This window comes from Mya arenaria, chromosome 2, assembly GCF_026914265.1.
Source record: "Mya arenaria isolate MELC-2E11 chromosome 2, ASM2691426v1".
NCBI classification, from domain to species: Eukaryota; Metazoa; Mollusca; class Bivalvia; order Myida; family Myidae; genus Mya; species Mya arenaria.
This window is the reverse complement of record NC_069123.1, coordinates 30,049,973-30,066,414: the sequence shown is the minus strand read 5'-3', so window position 1 is coordinate 30,066,414 and position 16,442 is coordinate 30,049,973. Positions and strand designations below refer to the sequence as shown.

At 36.1% G+C, this 16,442-nt stretch overlaps 1 protein-coding gene across 1 annotated transcript; it reads right to left on the bottom strand.

Annotated features, from left to right (window-relative positions):
- Window positions 1-2,225: 2,225 nt before the first annotated feature.
- LOC128246451 (coiled-coil-helix-coiled-coil-helix domain-containing protein 1-like) lies at window positions 2,226-15,560 on the bottom strand. The gene is made up of 4 exons (XM_052964668.1): window positions 15,236-15,560; window positions 11,841-11,956; window positions 4,192-4,330; window positions 2,226-2,858 (listed from the first exon to the last, which is right to left on the bottom strand). The coding sequence occupies exons 1-4, from the start codon at window positions 15,390-15,392 to the stop codon at window positions 2,749-2,751; spliced, it is 522 nt and encodes a 173-aa protein (XP_052820628.1). The 5' UTR covers window positions 15,393-15,560; the 3' UTR covers window positions 2,226-2,748.
- Between the last annotated feature and the right edge of the window lie 882 nt (window positions 15,561-16,442).

The following is a 16,442-nucleotide window of genomic DNA, read 5'->3' as shown; positions in this document are numbered from 1 at the left end:
CCGCAAATAATACAGGATTCACATTATTGGGATTCACGTAACTATTACCTTGATGACATGGTACTAAATAGCCCTTTTTACTCATAAAATGGTGAAAATGAGTTAAGTCCCACTGCCCCCGGCGTACCGAATACACCGTATTTTTTCTATCCAATTTATATATACAAGTATGTATAACCATTTTGAGGAGTTGAATACCGAATAAAGCATACCGCTTACAACTAAAACACTCTAGTCTACCACGTTCGACAAAGGATGGCTTCATCGTCAGAACTACACAAACTAATTTCATCGTAAACATCAGAATCTTATTATGAATTTGAAGTCTCGCATCGTTTGTTGAGGCTGAGTATTCGAAAACTAGTTTAAACCAATTGACGCCTAGTTGTCATATCCGTACGTTTTCCGTACGACTTGTAAAATCGTACGATTCCACCATCTTCGTACAATCGTACAGCTTCTGTTAATATATGACTACGGGCCACGCAATATGTTTGAGAGGATCCAATCGTATGATGGTCGTACGATCATCGTAGACAAGTCGTGCAAGGCGCTAGGACGTACATCGTAGGATGCACGATAACGTGACTTGGGCGAATTGGGTGGGGGGGGGGGGTCGCGCCGAGTGCCCCTCCCCAGATACGCTGGTGTTTATCGTTTTTGAAGCCACTTAACTAGCAATGTATTATAATATCATATTTTATTCAATTTTACAGACATATTGTCGTTAAAATTTCACTCTTGGGACCAAAATCGTGTATAAATATTGAAATATTCATCATCAGAAAATGACTCATTATATAAATACCATTGATAAGAACGGGCTACAGACTGGCATCCCCAAGGAACATTCGTCGTGTTGTGCTAATGACAGCTAAGACACGACTGCATTGCACTTAAACATATCTGTTAGTTTTTCGCATTTTAGGGTGTATAATAATCACATCTTCGTTGTTAGTTCAGCGTTTATTTGGTAGTCCGGTTACGCTGTTTCGTGGTATTTGCTGTCATTGTTTTATGGACTTTCAATACATAGAGCACATCTTCTGCAAACTTAATGATAACTTTATATGTCTAGAAAATGCAAAATTTGCATAATAAGCGATAATCTATACATTTTAAGCATTAACTTACTTTAATTAGATATTGGTAACTGCGCCCGTCTGCTTAATTGATTATTTCAGAATTGCAAGCGTTTTGTTGACATCATTCGAAGTTTAAAACCCGGGTCTTTTTTAACTTGAAATACTATAATATCCGGGAAGCGCATATGATAAAACTCATATTCAATTTGGTTGAATTTCAAATAATCGTTGTTGTTGAGTTAATAAAGTTCTGCCCGCGCCCTATATAAATGGCTTCCCTCATGTATTAGTCACAGTTCCTTCATAATTATTTATAAACCTGGGTAAACTTTTGCATTTTAAAATCGATATTTAGAGGGAGGGGGCGTTTCTATAGGATTTGACAACAGAGTTATGGCCCTTGACATAATAAAGATGAGTCCATGGTATTTAGTGTAAATCTTGTCTAAAAAAGTACCACTAGGCTGATATATATCACTCACATGGAGTTTCAGTCAGATCCGGGAAGTGATGGCATTTACTTTTTTTAAAAACATATGCTACACAGAGATCCTTATGTGCACTTCATCTCCAAAAGGCCGGGCCGGACATTGATAAAAACTTAACAGGTTTGATTTATACCAAGTCTAGTGGTGCATGCCTTCAGGAATATATGGAGATTTTTTCACAGAGTTATGGCCCTTTATTTACACTAGTGTACAATTGAGATTCAAGAAATATAATTCTGTGTCAAAGCTTTATGTAAGGGGAATTTTCATAACTCCTGTGATAGTTCTAGTTGAACAGGAATAATATTTAATTTATCACAATTACTTTAAGTAACATACTACTTTAAGTAACAAAACAATTGTTTCCAATGTTCATTACCATTGTGTGCATTAACATTTTATCAATGAAAGTACACATTCGGCTTACAGGAGGGTTTCAGAAATAAGCAGAAAATAAATATTAATATTTTCAACTTCACTCTATGAAAATCTGCCCATTGGCAGATTAAATATTAGCTCATATATACATTTATAGATTTATACACTAATCTATAGTACCTATCAAGTTTGTTTTCTGTGCGTACAATACTGTTCATCTTAAAGACAGGTATGATTTTGGAGCAAAGGGTCATTATAAATAAGCAAAACTGTATTAAATGGAACTGTAAATTTATTCTTCATTTGCAGTTGCAACAAAATTGCAAAAATGTGAAATAAAGAAATCAAGAAGGCAATGACATCAGTGAATAGATCATTCCTCATAACTTCTACTACAAATTTAACCTATGGATGAATCCAGTAAAAGTTCACCTACATGGATTTTAATGATGCGACCATAACATTTAAACAGGAATATACAAAATCAAAGTTTAGCAGTACACGCGTACCCAAGTGACTTTAAACACCATTCAAAGGCATACAAAGCAAGTATTTAAATCTTATTATTTTCAAATTTCATTTTTATATGTTGTCAGTATTTTACTATTTTTGATATTTTTCATACGATAGCTATTCAATTTAAAGCTACCATCAATCTGACTTGCACTGGCGTAAACAACTATTATTATTTTTTTTATAGTATATTTTGCATTAGAATTTTAAATAGATGTAATACAAAATAAAATTCTTATCCTCAATGAAAACAAATCCTAATATGTGTCAATGTTATGTTATCCTCAACCTTTTTTTAACTTCTTCAACAAGAAATCCTGGTACCTCTCATGCACTTGATTGGTGTCGGTTTTCCCTTTGAATGTTCGAGGTTTTGTCATTGGTTTACCAAGTTCTGAAAATATCAAAGAAAAAGTTTGATTGTAAGGTAAAGTGGTTAATTTAAGAAAGGAACTAATCATTATCAGCTTTTTTGGCTTTTATGATAATTTTATTGCGAATATTGTACAATCTGTATTCAGGATAGAATTTTAATGATATTGCCAAAACACTGGTAGTCTGGTAAATGTTACAATCACAATAAATAAATAATCTTTCAATATCTTTCTGTATCATGTTTGAAGGTGTTTTCTTTGTTGTCATACATACATTAAATCCTATACATAAAAACAGGAACAAGTTGGTGGAGCCAAACAGTGCTTTAAAGATGCACTCTTACTCCAAAATAAGATTTATCACAATTAATACAATTGTTTAAAATTATCAAAAGGGATGAATTCATGGCAAAAACAATGGTTCTGATGAAGGATACCAAATTTTGAAAGAAAGCACAGTATTTCTACATTCACCAATCATTTTATATGTTTGCATTTTCAGCTATTGAATACAGCCTACACTCTTGTTATCAGTAATTAATATTTTCCATAAATGCATTATTAAGTATTTAAAGTAGTTAAAGGTTTCATCATTCAAAATTTATGTTTGTTATACATGTACAATTGTATTGATTTTGAATAAGAGTCACTTTAAATATCATACACTATTCACTTATATTTGCGCAGGTTATTGAACGTTGTCGTTTACAACATGGTACAAAACAGCTACTTTACAGACAGCCTTTTTGATTAAAATTATTTACTTGTGCTGAACTTGTGTGTTACTAGTATTTAAATTACTGGGGTTGTGGGTGCAGTATATAAACTATTAAAAAAATCAGAATCAGCTAGTCAGCACAAAACTTGTTCTACATTACTTTATCTTGTTTGAAGTTGAATAATGTTTACACCATATGCTTCATTTAAAGTCTAAACCCTAAACAAAAATAAAATTTCAACTTTACTGATAAGCCTTGCAACTGATAAGCCCATCCCCCCCCCCCCCGCTGTGTGTGATCTTATTGTATACTTTTTTAGCAGGGACTAAAGGCAAGTGAATAATGATGGGCCCATATAGCTTTTTTATACAGCTAATGAAGATAGAAATAACTACCAAGGCCATTTCCATCAAGTGACCAAATTGACTTGCTATGAGAATGTTGGAACCCATGACACTTTTTTGAGAGGTAGACAACCATACACGTCCAAACCACTTTCACACTTTCAAAAGTTTCCATAAGTCAGGTAAAATTGTCAGCTAGTGTTTCAAACACAAAATATAAACTTGAACAGATATATAAATAAAATTCAACTTTACTGATAAGCCTAACCAGTGATAAGCCCCTGTCTCACCGTGTGTGATCTTGACCTCGTAGGGTGGTTGAGAGTACATGGAGAGAAGTCTGTTGGCAATTTTTGGATTCAGCCTCTGGTTAGCACCTTCACCTAGCTCTGTCTGCTCGCTGAACGCAGCCGCTGCTTCAAGTTTAGTCTACAAGTAATAAATAGATGTTGTAAAAGGACATGGAGAAAGGTTTATTGGCAGTTTTTGAGTTATGTTTGAAGTCGCTGGCAACACCAAGGTCGGTGTGCGGGCTTAACATCATCACAGCATCAAGTTTGTTAAATAATAATGCAGTGTTCAAAATCAATAACAAAAGCTGTACAAAATGCATTTTCGATGATTACTATGGTTATTCAAGAACACATGACAATGCGGTTAATAGGGACTGAAGACTTTCAAGTTAATAATGGTGGTTCAAGACTTCTTTTGAAATAATGATGGTTTAAGATTTTCATGATGATAATGCTGATTCAATATTCACATGGTGATAATGAGGATAAAAAAATCCTTACAAGCCTAGTTTAATCCATCTATAAGTGACCCCTCCCCCAAAAAAACAAACAAACAAAAACAAAACAAAACAACAACAAACAAAACAACAACGTTTATTGTACACAACCTCTGTGCACTGATCTTAAACTAATTGCCTTATTGTCTTATCAGATCTCTGATCTGAGTATCCAGCTGCAGCCTTTTATGGTTTTTCAAGATTTCCATGGTGATAATAGTGGTTCAATATTCCCATGGTGGTTCATGATTTCCATGGTGACAATAGTGGTTCAATATTCCCATGGTGGTTCATGTTTTCCATGGTGACAATGGTGGTTCAATATTCCCATGGTGGTTCATGTTGTCCATGGTGACAATGGTGGTGCAATATTCCCATGGTGGTTCATGTTTTCCATGGTGACAATAGTGGTTCAATATTCCCATGGTGGATCATGATTTCCATGGTGACAATAGTGGTTCAATATTCCCATGGTGGATCATGATTTCCATGGTGACAATAGTGGTTCAATATTCCCATGGTGGTTCATGATTTCCATGGTGACAATAGTGGTTAAATTTTCCCTTGGTGGTTCATGATTTCCATGGTGACAATAGTGGTTCAATATTCCCATGGTGGTTCATGATTTCCATGGTGACAATAGTGGTTAAATTTTCCCATGGTGGTTCATGATTTCCATGGTGACAATGGTGGTTCAATATTCCCATGGTGGTTCATGATTTCCATGGTGACAATAGTGGTTCAATATTCCCATGGTGGTTCATGTTTTCCATGGTGACAATAGTGGTTCAATATTCCCATGGTGGTTCATGTTTTCCATGGTGACAATAGTGGTTCAATATTCCCATGGTGGTTTATGTTTTCCATAGTACAATGGTGGTTCAATATTCCCATGGTGGTTCATGATTTCCATGGTGATTAAAGCGGTGCAATATTCCCATCGTGATAAAGGTGGGTTAAGATTTCACTGGAAATAATATTTTGTCAAGAATTCCATGATTATTTAAAATGTCCCTTCGCCAATGAGATTGGCGGACAAATTATGATTAAATAATTCTGACAAAAACGACTGCCAAAGTTCCGTTTCGTCATTAACAGAATTTATAAATAGTCAGCTGTTCGCACTCACAAGCTAACTAGTTAAGAGACATTCATGCCAACACTAATATAGTTATTTTCCATTTCTGCCTTACTAAAACAATGTTATTTGCGGCTGGGCATAGGGGCTAACTTATTGGTATGATTTTTTTTTTCAAATGTTTTCAACACAAAATAAATACAAATTGTGAGTACTACTTACTACTGTAGTAAGTGTTTTCCATACAAAAGTCTGTCTAGTTCAAAATCATTATTTTTTGCCTTGTGTTGGTGTATCCTTTGACTCTGCCAGACTATGTCAAATTCTGGTAGTCTCAGACTGCTGGTTATTTCACACAATGGTATTTAAGCATTATGTACCAAAAGCACCTAGTAAACGAATTGCAAACTTCACTAAATTTCAGATTACATTTCAATCTTCCTCATTCACAGGAGTTTCTTGAAATGCCACACAGATTCAATGGTATCACAAATCATGAAATCTTTCTCGATTCCAGCAATCTGTTTATGTGTTTGGCTGTCAATACCCGATTCCTTTCATTAATTTATAGTTTCATGATTTACTAAGTCTGTTTTTGCATCCATACATTACCTGGAAAAGTTCTATGTCGGGAAAATATTTGTAAAGGACAAGCATTGTGGGTAATTTAACGTTCATATTATAGGAGTAGATGTTCTTTGATGCTTATATTAACTAAAAAAATGCTGTAAGAAAATATACAGTTCAACTTCAACAGTGTCTGTATACTAGCAAGTGCGCACATGTGCATTTGCTGAATAACACATTTAATAAGGTGACTATAAATTAATTGCTTGATTTTGATCACGGCCCACTCCCTCTTTTTCTGCCATTCATTAAATTTTATTGACTCAAATAAAAATGATGAACTAGTGTTTGTATTTGTGTATCAGTCCGGAACTGTTTGGGAACGGCGTTTATTCATACCTACAGTGTCGATGTATGACATTCACGTGTAAAAAAGGAAAATTGACATGTATATGGTCCTTTATGCAATAAGGAAGAGCGCGATACAAATTCAACGGTGAAACAGTCATCTAATAAAACAAGTCAACCCCGCCCCAATATAAAACAAGAGATGTTTGTCAAACATTATGCCCCCCCTGAGCGCCATGTTTATATGGACAATTGAATGAAATATGCATGGACCGAAATGACAGCTGATTTGTCACTGACATTTGATGCCGTTTAGGCAGTTTTATGATTATGACCATTCAAAGTGTGAGGATAGAGTGTGTTATGACCATGACCTTTGACTCTATGAACTCAAAATCCATAGGAGTCATCAGCTGATCACCAAAAATCTAAATGTCAAGTTTGAGGGCCATGGGTGCATGCATTGACAAGTTATTACACTGACAAAGATTTTTTCGCTCAAGGTCACTGTGACCTTGACCTTTGATCTGATGACCCCTAAAATCATAAGGGGTCGTCTAGAGGTCAGACACAACTCCAAGTCAAGTTTGCGGGCCATGGATGCAGACATTGTCGAGTTATCACTCTAAACATCTTCGCATTCAAAGTCACTGTGAACTTAAGGGTCATCTTCTGGTCAGGCCCAACTTCCATGTCAAGTTTGATGATCATAGGTTCAGGCATTGTTGAGATATCACTGGGAGAAGAATTTGTTAACTTTTTGCGTTAAAGGTTACTGTGACCATGACCTTGACTCCAAAAGTCAAGAGGGGTCATCTACTGGTCAGGCCGAACCTTCATGTCAAGTTTGATGACCATAGGTCCAGGAATTATCAAGTTTCAAAGTTACTGTGACCTTGACCTTTGACCCCCTAGAATCAATAGGGGTCATCTACTGGTCAGGCCCTACCTCCAAGTTAAGTTTGAGGGCCATGGGTGCAGGCATTGTCGAGTTATCACATGACAACCATTTACCATTCAAGGTCACTATGACCTTCACCTTTGGCCCAATGACCCCTAAAAACAATAGGGGTCATCTACTGGTCAGGCCCAACCTCCAAGTCCAGTATGATGGCCATGGGTGCATGCATTGTCGAGTTTTGACTCGGACAACCTTTTATCATTCAAGGTCACTGTGACCTTGACCTTTGGGCCGATGACCCCTAAAAACAATAGAGATCATCTACTGGTCAGGCCCAACTTCCATATCACGTTTGATGACCATAGATGTAGGCATTGTTGAGTTGTACTCAGACAAGGTTTAAAATAATTTTACCATTAAAGGTCACTGTGACCTTGACCTTTGACCCAATGAGCCCTTAAATAAATAGGGGTCATCTACTGGTCAGGCCAAACCTTCATGTCAAGTTCAGTCGGACAAGCTTTGGTCTACCGACGGACCGACCGACCGACTGACCGACATGTGCAAAGCAATATACCCCTCTTCTTCCAAGGGGGGCATAAAAATATTAATTATATTGGCCTTAAACCAATTAATGATTGAATGTAATGCAGATGCTTTCGTCAGAAGCTTTCATACTCTTTTTTAAATCAGAATCAATCCGGCAATTGATTGAAACCTCAGCCTTAACAAATAGAATATTTGAAAATATTATTATGACCGGAATGCACATTTGTGGATGTGGATTTTTTTTTTTAAACAAACTGACAAATTGCTTTCCTTGAAGCTAATATTTGTTTTTATCTTAATCACATAATTCCAAAGCGATCTTGCACAATATGTAAATGACGACATTAAAACCATTAAAAACGTATCTATCAGATCAAGAACTCTCCCACACATACCAGAAATAGCAAAACGCTCATCAATAGTGGACACCTATAATACTTAGCAGAGACAAAAACCAGATTCTGTACGCATTACGCTAGCAGAAAATAATTCCCTAGAGCTGACCTCAATGCCCATTTATCAAAGTCCCCCTCTCCTCCCGCCTCTTCATTCAATTTCATTTAAAATCTTAATGGCAGTGTTAATGCACTTTTATATTAAACATCCCACTGCCAGAAGCCAAGCAATAGCTCCAGTAAGTTTTTTTGTTAATGAATATTAGCTTCTAGTGTGAGTAATGTTGATTATGACAAGGCCAGTTATAATTCATGAATGGGTTCAATAAATCATCGAAAATGCCTGCAGATTTCCAGATACAGTCAACATTTCCTGTAGCCTAAGATTCTTTAATCTAATAATAAATCAATCACCCGGGAAGGAGCATTTACACTGTGTTATCGTATTTATGATAAATTTGTCATCTTAAGTTTTTTCCTTGTATTCGTTTGGACTAGCTGAGGAATTAAATTGAATATTGACCTCCTCAGGGAGGCTAATAAAGAATGTCCGTCTTTGACACAACTTTTGCTAAAAAGGATAATACTAATAAATAAAAAGCAGAAGAAGATTTTTGCTTCACAATAAAGTGACCGAACAAAACACCAAAGGCAGAAGTTGGCAGGGAATTGAATTTTCTGCACCAGGAAAATCCCTGACAAAATTTACTGACTTAAACCCCATTCCCATCATGCAGAAAACATTATTCCCTGACATAATTTACTGACATACACCCCCATTTTGAAAGTGCAGAAAATTACATTCCCTGACATTATTTACTAACTTATACCCCCATTTCCACAGAACTATAAATTCATGAATCCTGCACACACACCCCCACCCCACCCCTCCCCATCCCCCCAAATTAACAGCTTTAGCTTAAAATTCCTTGGGTGAACCTTGCATCAATGTCTGAACATACATATCTATCAAGTTCAGGTTTAAGAGGTTTAAGGTGTGTTATGGTAAAGTTTATTAAATTTTGAAAGTGAAATTTGTATATGGCCTGGTAATCCCATACCAAATTGGATTTTAAAACAATATTGAAATTGGCCAGGTAACCCATATGAAATTGGCCTGATAACCCATATGAAATTGACCTGATAACCCATATGAATTTGACCTCGTAACCCATATGAAAATGACCTGGTAACCCATATGAAATAGGCCTGGTAACCCATATGAAATTGGCCTGGTATCCCATATGAAATTGACCTGATAATCCATATGAAATTGACCTGATAACCCATATGAAATTGGCCTGATAACCCATATGAAAATGGCCTGATAACCCATATGAAATTGACCTGATAACCAATATGAAATTGACCTGATAACCAATATTAAATTGGCCTGATAACCCATATGAAATTGACCTCGTAACCCATATGAAAATGGCCTGATAACCCATATGAAATAGGCCTGGTAACCCATATGAAATTGGCCAGGTATCCCATATGAAATTGACCTGATAATCCATATGAAATTGACCTGATAATCCATATGAAATTGACCTGATAATCCATATGAAATTGACCTGATAACCCATATGAAAATGGCCTGATAACCCATATGAAATTAACCTGATAACCAATATGAAATTGGCCTGATAACCCATATGAAATTGGCCTAATAACCCATATGAAATTGGCCTGATAACCCATATGAAATTGGCCTGGAAACTAATATGAAATTGACCTGATAACCAATATGAAATTGGCCTGGTAACCCCATATAAAATTGGTCTGACAACCCATATAAAATTGGCTTGGTAACACCATATGAAATTGACCTGATAATCCATATGAAATTGACCTGATAATCCATATGAAATTGACCTGATAACCCATATGAAAATGGCCTGATAACCCATATGAAATTAACCTGATAACCAATATGAAATTGGCCTGATAACCCATATGAAATTGGCCTAATAACCCATATGAAATTGGCCCGATAACCCATATGAAATTGGCCTGGAAACTAATATGAAATTGACCTGATAACCAATATGAAATTGGCCTGGTAACCCCATATAAAATTGGTCTGATAACCCATATAAAATTGGCTTGGTAACACCATAAAAAATTGGTATTATAATAATATAATTGGTATATACACTATATGAAATAGGCCTTGTAACCCCATATACAATTGGCCTCATTATTAAACTTCATATGAATTTGGTCTGATATCCCATATGAAATTAGCCTTGTAACCTAATATAAAATTGGCCTGATTATTAAACTTCGTATGAAATTGGTCTGATAACCCATATGAAATTAGCCTTGTAACCCCATATAAAATTGGTCTGATAACCCCATATGAAATTGGTCTAATAACCACACATGGTATTGATCTAATTATCCATGTGATATAGGCCTGGTAAACCAAAAGCCCAGAAAGAAAATGAAATATAGTTGCATTCATTGTCAACAACTTAAAAAACTTGGGTAGTAGGTACTGATTTGTGCATTCTTTATTAGCAACCAAAACCCTTCAAATGATACCATTATTCATAATTATACAGTCTACAGAGGTCACCAGACATTTAAACTTTACGTATATATAACCGACAGTTAAACCGTCAATGGAACTATGAATCATTCATCCAGCTTAATGATGTATGAAATACCTTTTAATATAAACAACATCGCCTACACTTCATTGCAATATCTGAATCAATATAACACCATGCTGCCTTGTGAAAATTCCCAGGTACATAATATATGAATCATAGGCATTCACTAATTAAGAGTTCTTGCATTGAGGTGACAAAGAATTCATATAAAAGGACCATGTGCAAGTCATCTATAGCTCTTCTGTACATATGTCACAAATTGGCATTGGAAAATGGCAGTTGAATGAGTATTGAAGAATGTGGCATGTAGAACAACAGGATCTGTATGAAAAAACTATAAACATCTTTCAAGTATCTCTTTTTGTGATGTGGTCTAAAAACAAAATATGTCTCGTTCAGGTTACCCGACCCTACCTACGAAATTTTTATAGTCAGTTGGTAACAAATTTTTATTTTTTTTATCTTTATTTTTTCAGTGTGTGTTTCAATATGTAGATTAAACATTTAAAGCTTTATACAGAATATTAATTTACCACAATTCTCCAATGATTACGATAAGGTTCTTACATGAAGCCTTATAAAAAAATTAAAAAAAATAATAAAGCAAAGCTAGCCTACCCTACCTGTTTTTGAAAAGGATGAAACCCTAATTAAACTAAATTTATTGTATTGGCCTGTTCATGATCTTACCCGGAATTTCGTCAGGCAGAGGGCATACTTTGCATACTCGTCCTGACAGGTGTTCTCTTTAAACTCATTCTTTTTCCAGCATGACAACATCTGTTGGAGAAGATCCTGACATGGGTCTGAAATAATAACAAAAGCTGAGTTTTGCTACTGCTTCATGTTTCATGGGATATACATTGCATAATCAGGCCTAAAAAACTTCTGGTAAGGTTTTAGCCATGCTTTAAAGGAAAAAAAAGACAGGGTGTTGAACAAACAGGACATGATGTTGTACAAATAGGACAGGGTGTTGTACAAACAGGACAGGGTGTTGTACAAACAGGACAGGGTGTTGTACAAATAGGACAGGATGTTGTACAAACAGGACAGGGTGTTGTACAAATAGGACAGGATGTTGTACAAACAGGACAGGGTGTTGTACAAATAGGACAGGGTGTTGTACAAACAGGACAGGGTGTTGTACAAACAGGACAGGGTGTTGTACAAACAGGACAGGGTGTTGTACAAATAGGACAGGGTGTTGTACAAATAGGACAGGGTGTTGTACAAATAGGACAGGGTGTTGTACAAATAGGACAGGGTGTTGTACAAATAGGACAGGATGTTGTACAAACAGGACAGGGTGTTGTACAAATAGGATAGGGTGTTGTACAAACAGGACAGGGTGTTGTACAAACAGGACAGGGTGTTGTACAAACAGGACAGGGTGTTGTACAAATAGGACAGGGTGTTGTACAAATAGGATAGGGTGTTGTACAAATAGGACAGGGTGTTGTACAAATAGGATAGGGTGTTGTACAAACAGGACAGGGTGTTGTACAAATAGGACAGGGTGTTGTACAAATAGGACAGGGTGTTGTACAAATAGGACAGGGTGTTGTACAAACAGGACAGGGTGTTGTACAAATAGGACAGGGTGTTGTACAAATAGGACAGGGTGTTGTACAAATAGGACAGGGTGTTGTACAAATAGGACAGGATGTTGTACAAACAGGACAGGGTGTTGTACAAAAAGGACAGGGTGTTGTACAAATAGGACAGGGTGTTGTACAAACAGGACAGGGTGTTGTACAAATAGGACAGGGTGTTGTGCAAATAGGACAGGGTGTTGTACAAATAGGACAGGGTGTTGTACAAATAGGACAGGGTGTTGTACAAATAGGACATGGTGTTGTACAAACAGGACAGGGTGTTGTACAAATAGGACATGGTGTTGTACAAATAGGACAGGGTGTTGTACAAATAGGACAGGGTGTTGTACAAACAGGACAGGGTGTTGTACAAACAGGACATGGTGTTGTACAAACAGGACAGGGAGCTGAGGGACACAAGATCACATTGTATTGGGCAGTGAATAATTAAAGCATTATACATTTCATACAAAATGCTTGAAATTGTGACTCATAGATATAGAAAACATTTTTCTCATTCTTATGCAGGACTGGTGCTGATATGAAATATGACATTTGTGTTCCTAGCTTATGTGACAAGGTAATCCTTTTGCTTATTTATATACATTGTTTTAGGAAAGGGCTGTTACTGAGGTTGGACTCATGGGCAAATCCCTTTGCAAGTCCTTTTTAATATGATTTTAAACAATGTAACATTGTACCATTTCTGTTGTTTGATGATCTTTTTTGTCATATAATTATATTGCGTAAATGAATGTTCATGTAATAAATTATGATTAAAATGCAATCCTTCAAGATATTCAAATGTATCAGGGTTTTTTAACTTGACATGAAGATACAGAAACTTGGTCTTGTACTGTATATATGAAAATCCAAATATTGTAGACTGCTACCATGTGACATATTATGACATCACTCTGACCAAACTCCCATTAGTAATAGGCATATTATTGATATTTTTCGAATATTATTTAAAAGTTATATTGCACAGACATACAAATAGATATTATCCCTATTATAAATTATAATGCACCCATATGATACCATTATGCACTAGTCAATTGTAACCACGCCCCCCAAGTTCCATGGGTATACAAGGGGTAGTGAGGGGAAATGGGTCGTTATTTACCTTTCCAGGTGGCCTCGCAGTGCCGGGTGAATATGGTGATTTTGTTTTCACACCAAAAATAGTGCGGAATGGGCCTTACATTAGTCCAAATAATTGTACGTTGACGGATTTTTTTTAGATTTTTGATATGGCAAATCCTTCACGTACAAATGGTTTAGTATCAAAAGTGGGTAGTTGTTCCGATCAGGATTCCGGGTTAAAGCATATAGCGTCTATAAAATATCATAAAAACAAGAAATATTACCAGATAATGTTATTTTATATTAGTTCCGTACACAAAAAATAAATATCCAACTTCTGATTATGAGTTTGACGGCTTTTCTTCATTTCATTCTGTCAAAACATAACGATATATACATGAAGGGCACCTGCAAGGCTTCAGGGCACAGTTTTAAATCTCTCGGAACATTTCGGCCATGGCCGAGTTGTTACGATTGTATAAAGAGGTCTATCTCGAAGCGGAGTTATTACGATTGTATCGAGTTGTTCCCCTTCGCATAATTGTTGTTTGTGTTAGTCAACTTTTGTTTTATTGCAAAGGTAAACAACTTGTTTTTATGCATTAAATGCTTGTTTAGTGCAAATTAACATTTCACTTACATGGTAAAATATGAATATTACTCTTTATGATCAATTTCAACAATAAAATACTTCACTTAGAACAATTTCAATATTTTTAAAACACCCCTGTTTTTTGCACATTCCCGTTTAGATGTTAGGGATTGGAAGAATCCCGTATAACACGTCTATTATTTAAGACTAGGCCTTACATAGGATGTCCCCGGGGTGCGTTGGCATTTCACAAGGACTTTACGAGCACTTTGTTCCCACAGAGCGGGAATTTTACCTGGGATAGGCTTGACAAAAAGTCAAAGAGTCCGCTATACCCCTGACCTGGGGCGGGGGGGGGGGGGCATGGTTACAATTGACTGGTGCATTACTTCATAGTCTTTTGACAGTAACATACCATATAAAATAACTCAACTTGGTAACATGAAGCAAACTTTTAAAAGTATAACATAGTTGCTTTATTTGCAACAGCAGATGATGTTTTTTCTTCTTCCACAAGGGGATTCAGAACAATATAGGAGAATTAGTTATAAACTACAACCAAAATGCACAATTTCGGGCCATTTCGGGAAATTGGAGTGCCCACAAATCCCCCTGCCAACACTTAAAACCAAATAAATTATGATTCAACTGGAGGGGCGCAAGTCAAAAGGTTGCACCACTAATCTAACGCCAAATCCTGGAACTGCCCCTGTTTTCTTAGTCAGTATTCAACATTTAACATGAACATGATAAACCTGATCCAGTTCAAACGGGTTTATTGACATTTTTTTTTATCAGAAATTTACCTTTAAGTGCAGCAACGTTTGCCACAGCAACTTTGTTTCCAAGAACGTTAGGTCTTGCTATCATTCTATGTCGATAAGTTGGACTCTGAAACCATTTTGTTTTTATATCGCTACTGTTCCTAGCTTTCTTGAGTAGCACATCTGTTAATTTTGTCATTTTACTAAATAGTTCGTTCCGAATGGTCAATTTTGTTTCACTGAAGGCAGCTTGTAGAGTTAAGACATTTAACTACATGTTAAAATGTATATTAACTACTTTGACATTGAATTTGTGAATTGGTATCGCGAAAATATATGATATCAATCATGGGCGACCGCTTTATGATAGGGGCCTTTCTAAAACGCGGCGCATCCCGGTATCCTGAAGTTCTTTTAGAAGTCCCATATTATTGTAATATTCGTCCGTATTTAACTGCACGTGGATTGCACGTATGCTTAGATTCATTTACTCTGGGAGTAGGATTTTGTCATTGGTCCCAGATTCACTTAATAATTCATTTTAATCAGGAGCATTTGCCTCTGATCTACTCTATATATGGTTAAGTTGGCAAACATTTTTTCTGACTCTCATGTCGACATTAGGGCACTCTATTTCAAGTTACATGTCGCCGGGTAATTCCAAAATATTAACACCTCAATTTCTATTTCTTAAATATTAGGTATCCTCAATCTTAAACCAGCCCAACTGCGTTCATACCCCGAAAATAACCTAAATCGCCCAATTAAGTTTTTAAATACACTGAAATGCCTAGGTCGCAATAGAACTAAAACAAATAAATAATTAAAGAATTGATAAAGTAGGCAAACAAAAGTAAGTGGGTAAAGTTGGCTTCAGCATTTCGTCAGGAAAGCTCGAACACTGTTTGACAGCATATTATTTACTTTTTGTACCTTGATACAATCATTATGAGACTGTATAGATGAGCACATACTAAGAGTAGTTTTAAGTCTTGAAATTTACTAAGGTTCGCTATGTCCTTTGAGAAGTTGGCACTGCTCCGGTTGAATTTATTCTTGTACAGGTGATGTCTGTACCTGCATGGTCGTTTAGTACTTAATAATAGTTTATCAGGTTATATGTTAGTAGTAGTTCCACATTGTCGTCAATTTGATGCTGGCTACGATTACATGCTATAAACATTTGGACAAGTGTGAAGTAAACCCAATGAGTGTAGATTGGCTGGTTTATTGGGACGTAATCACTTGG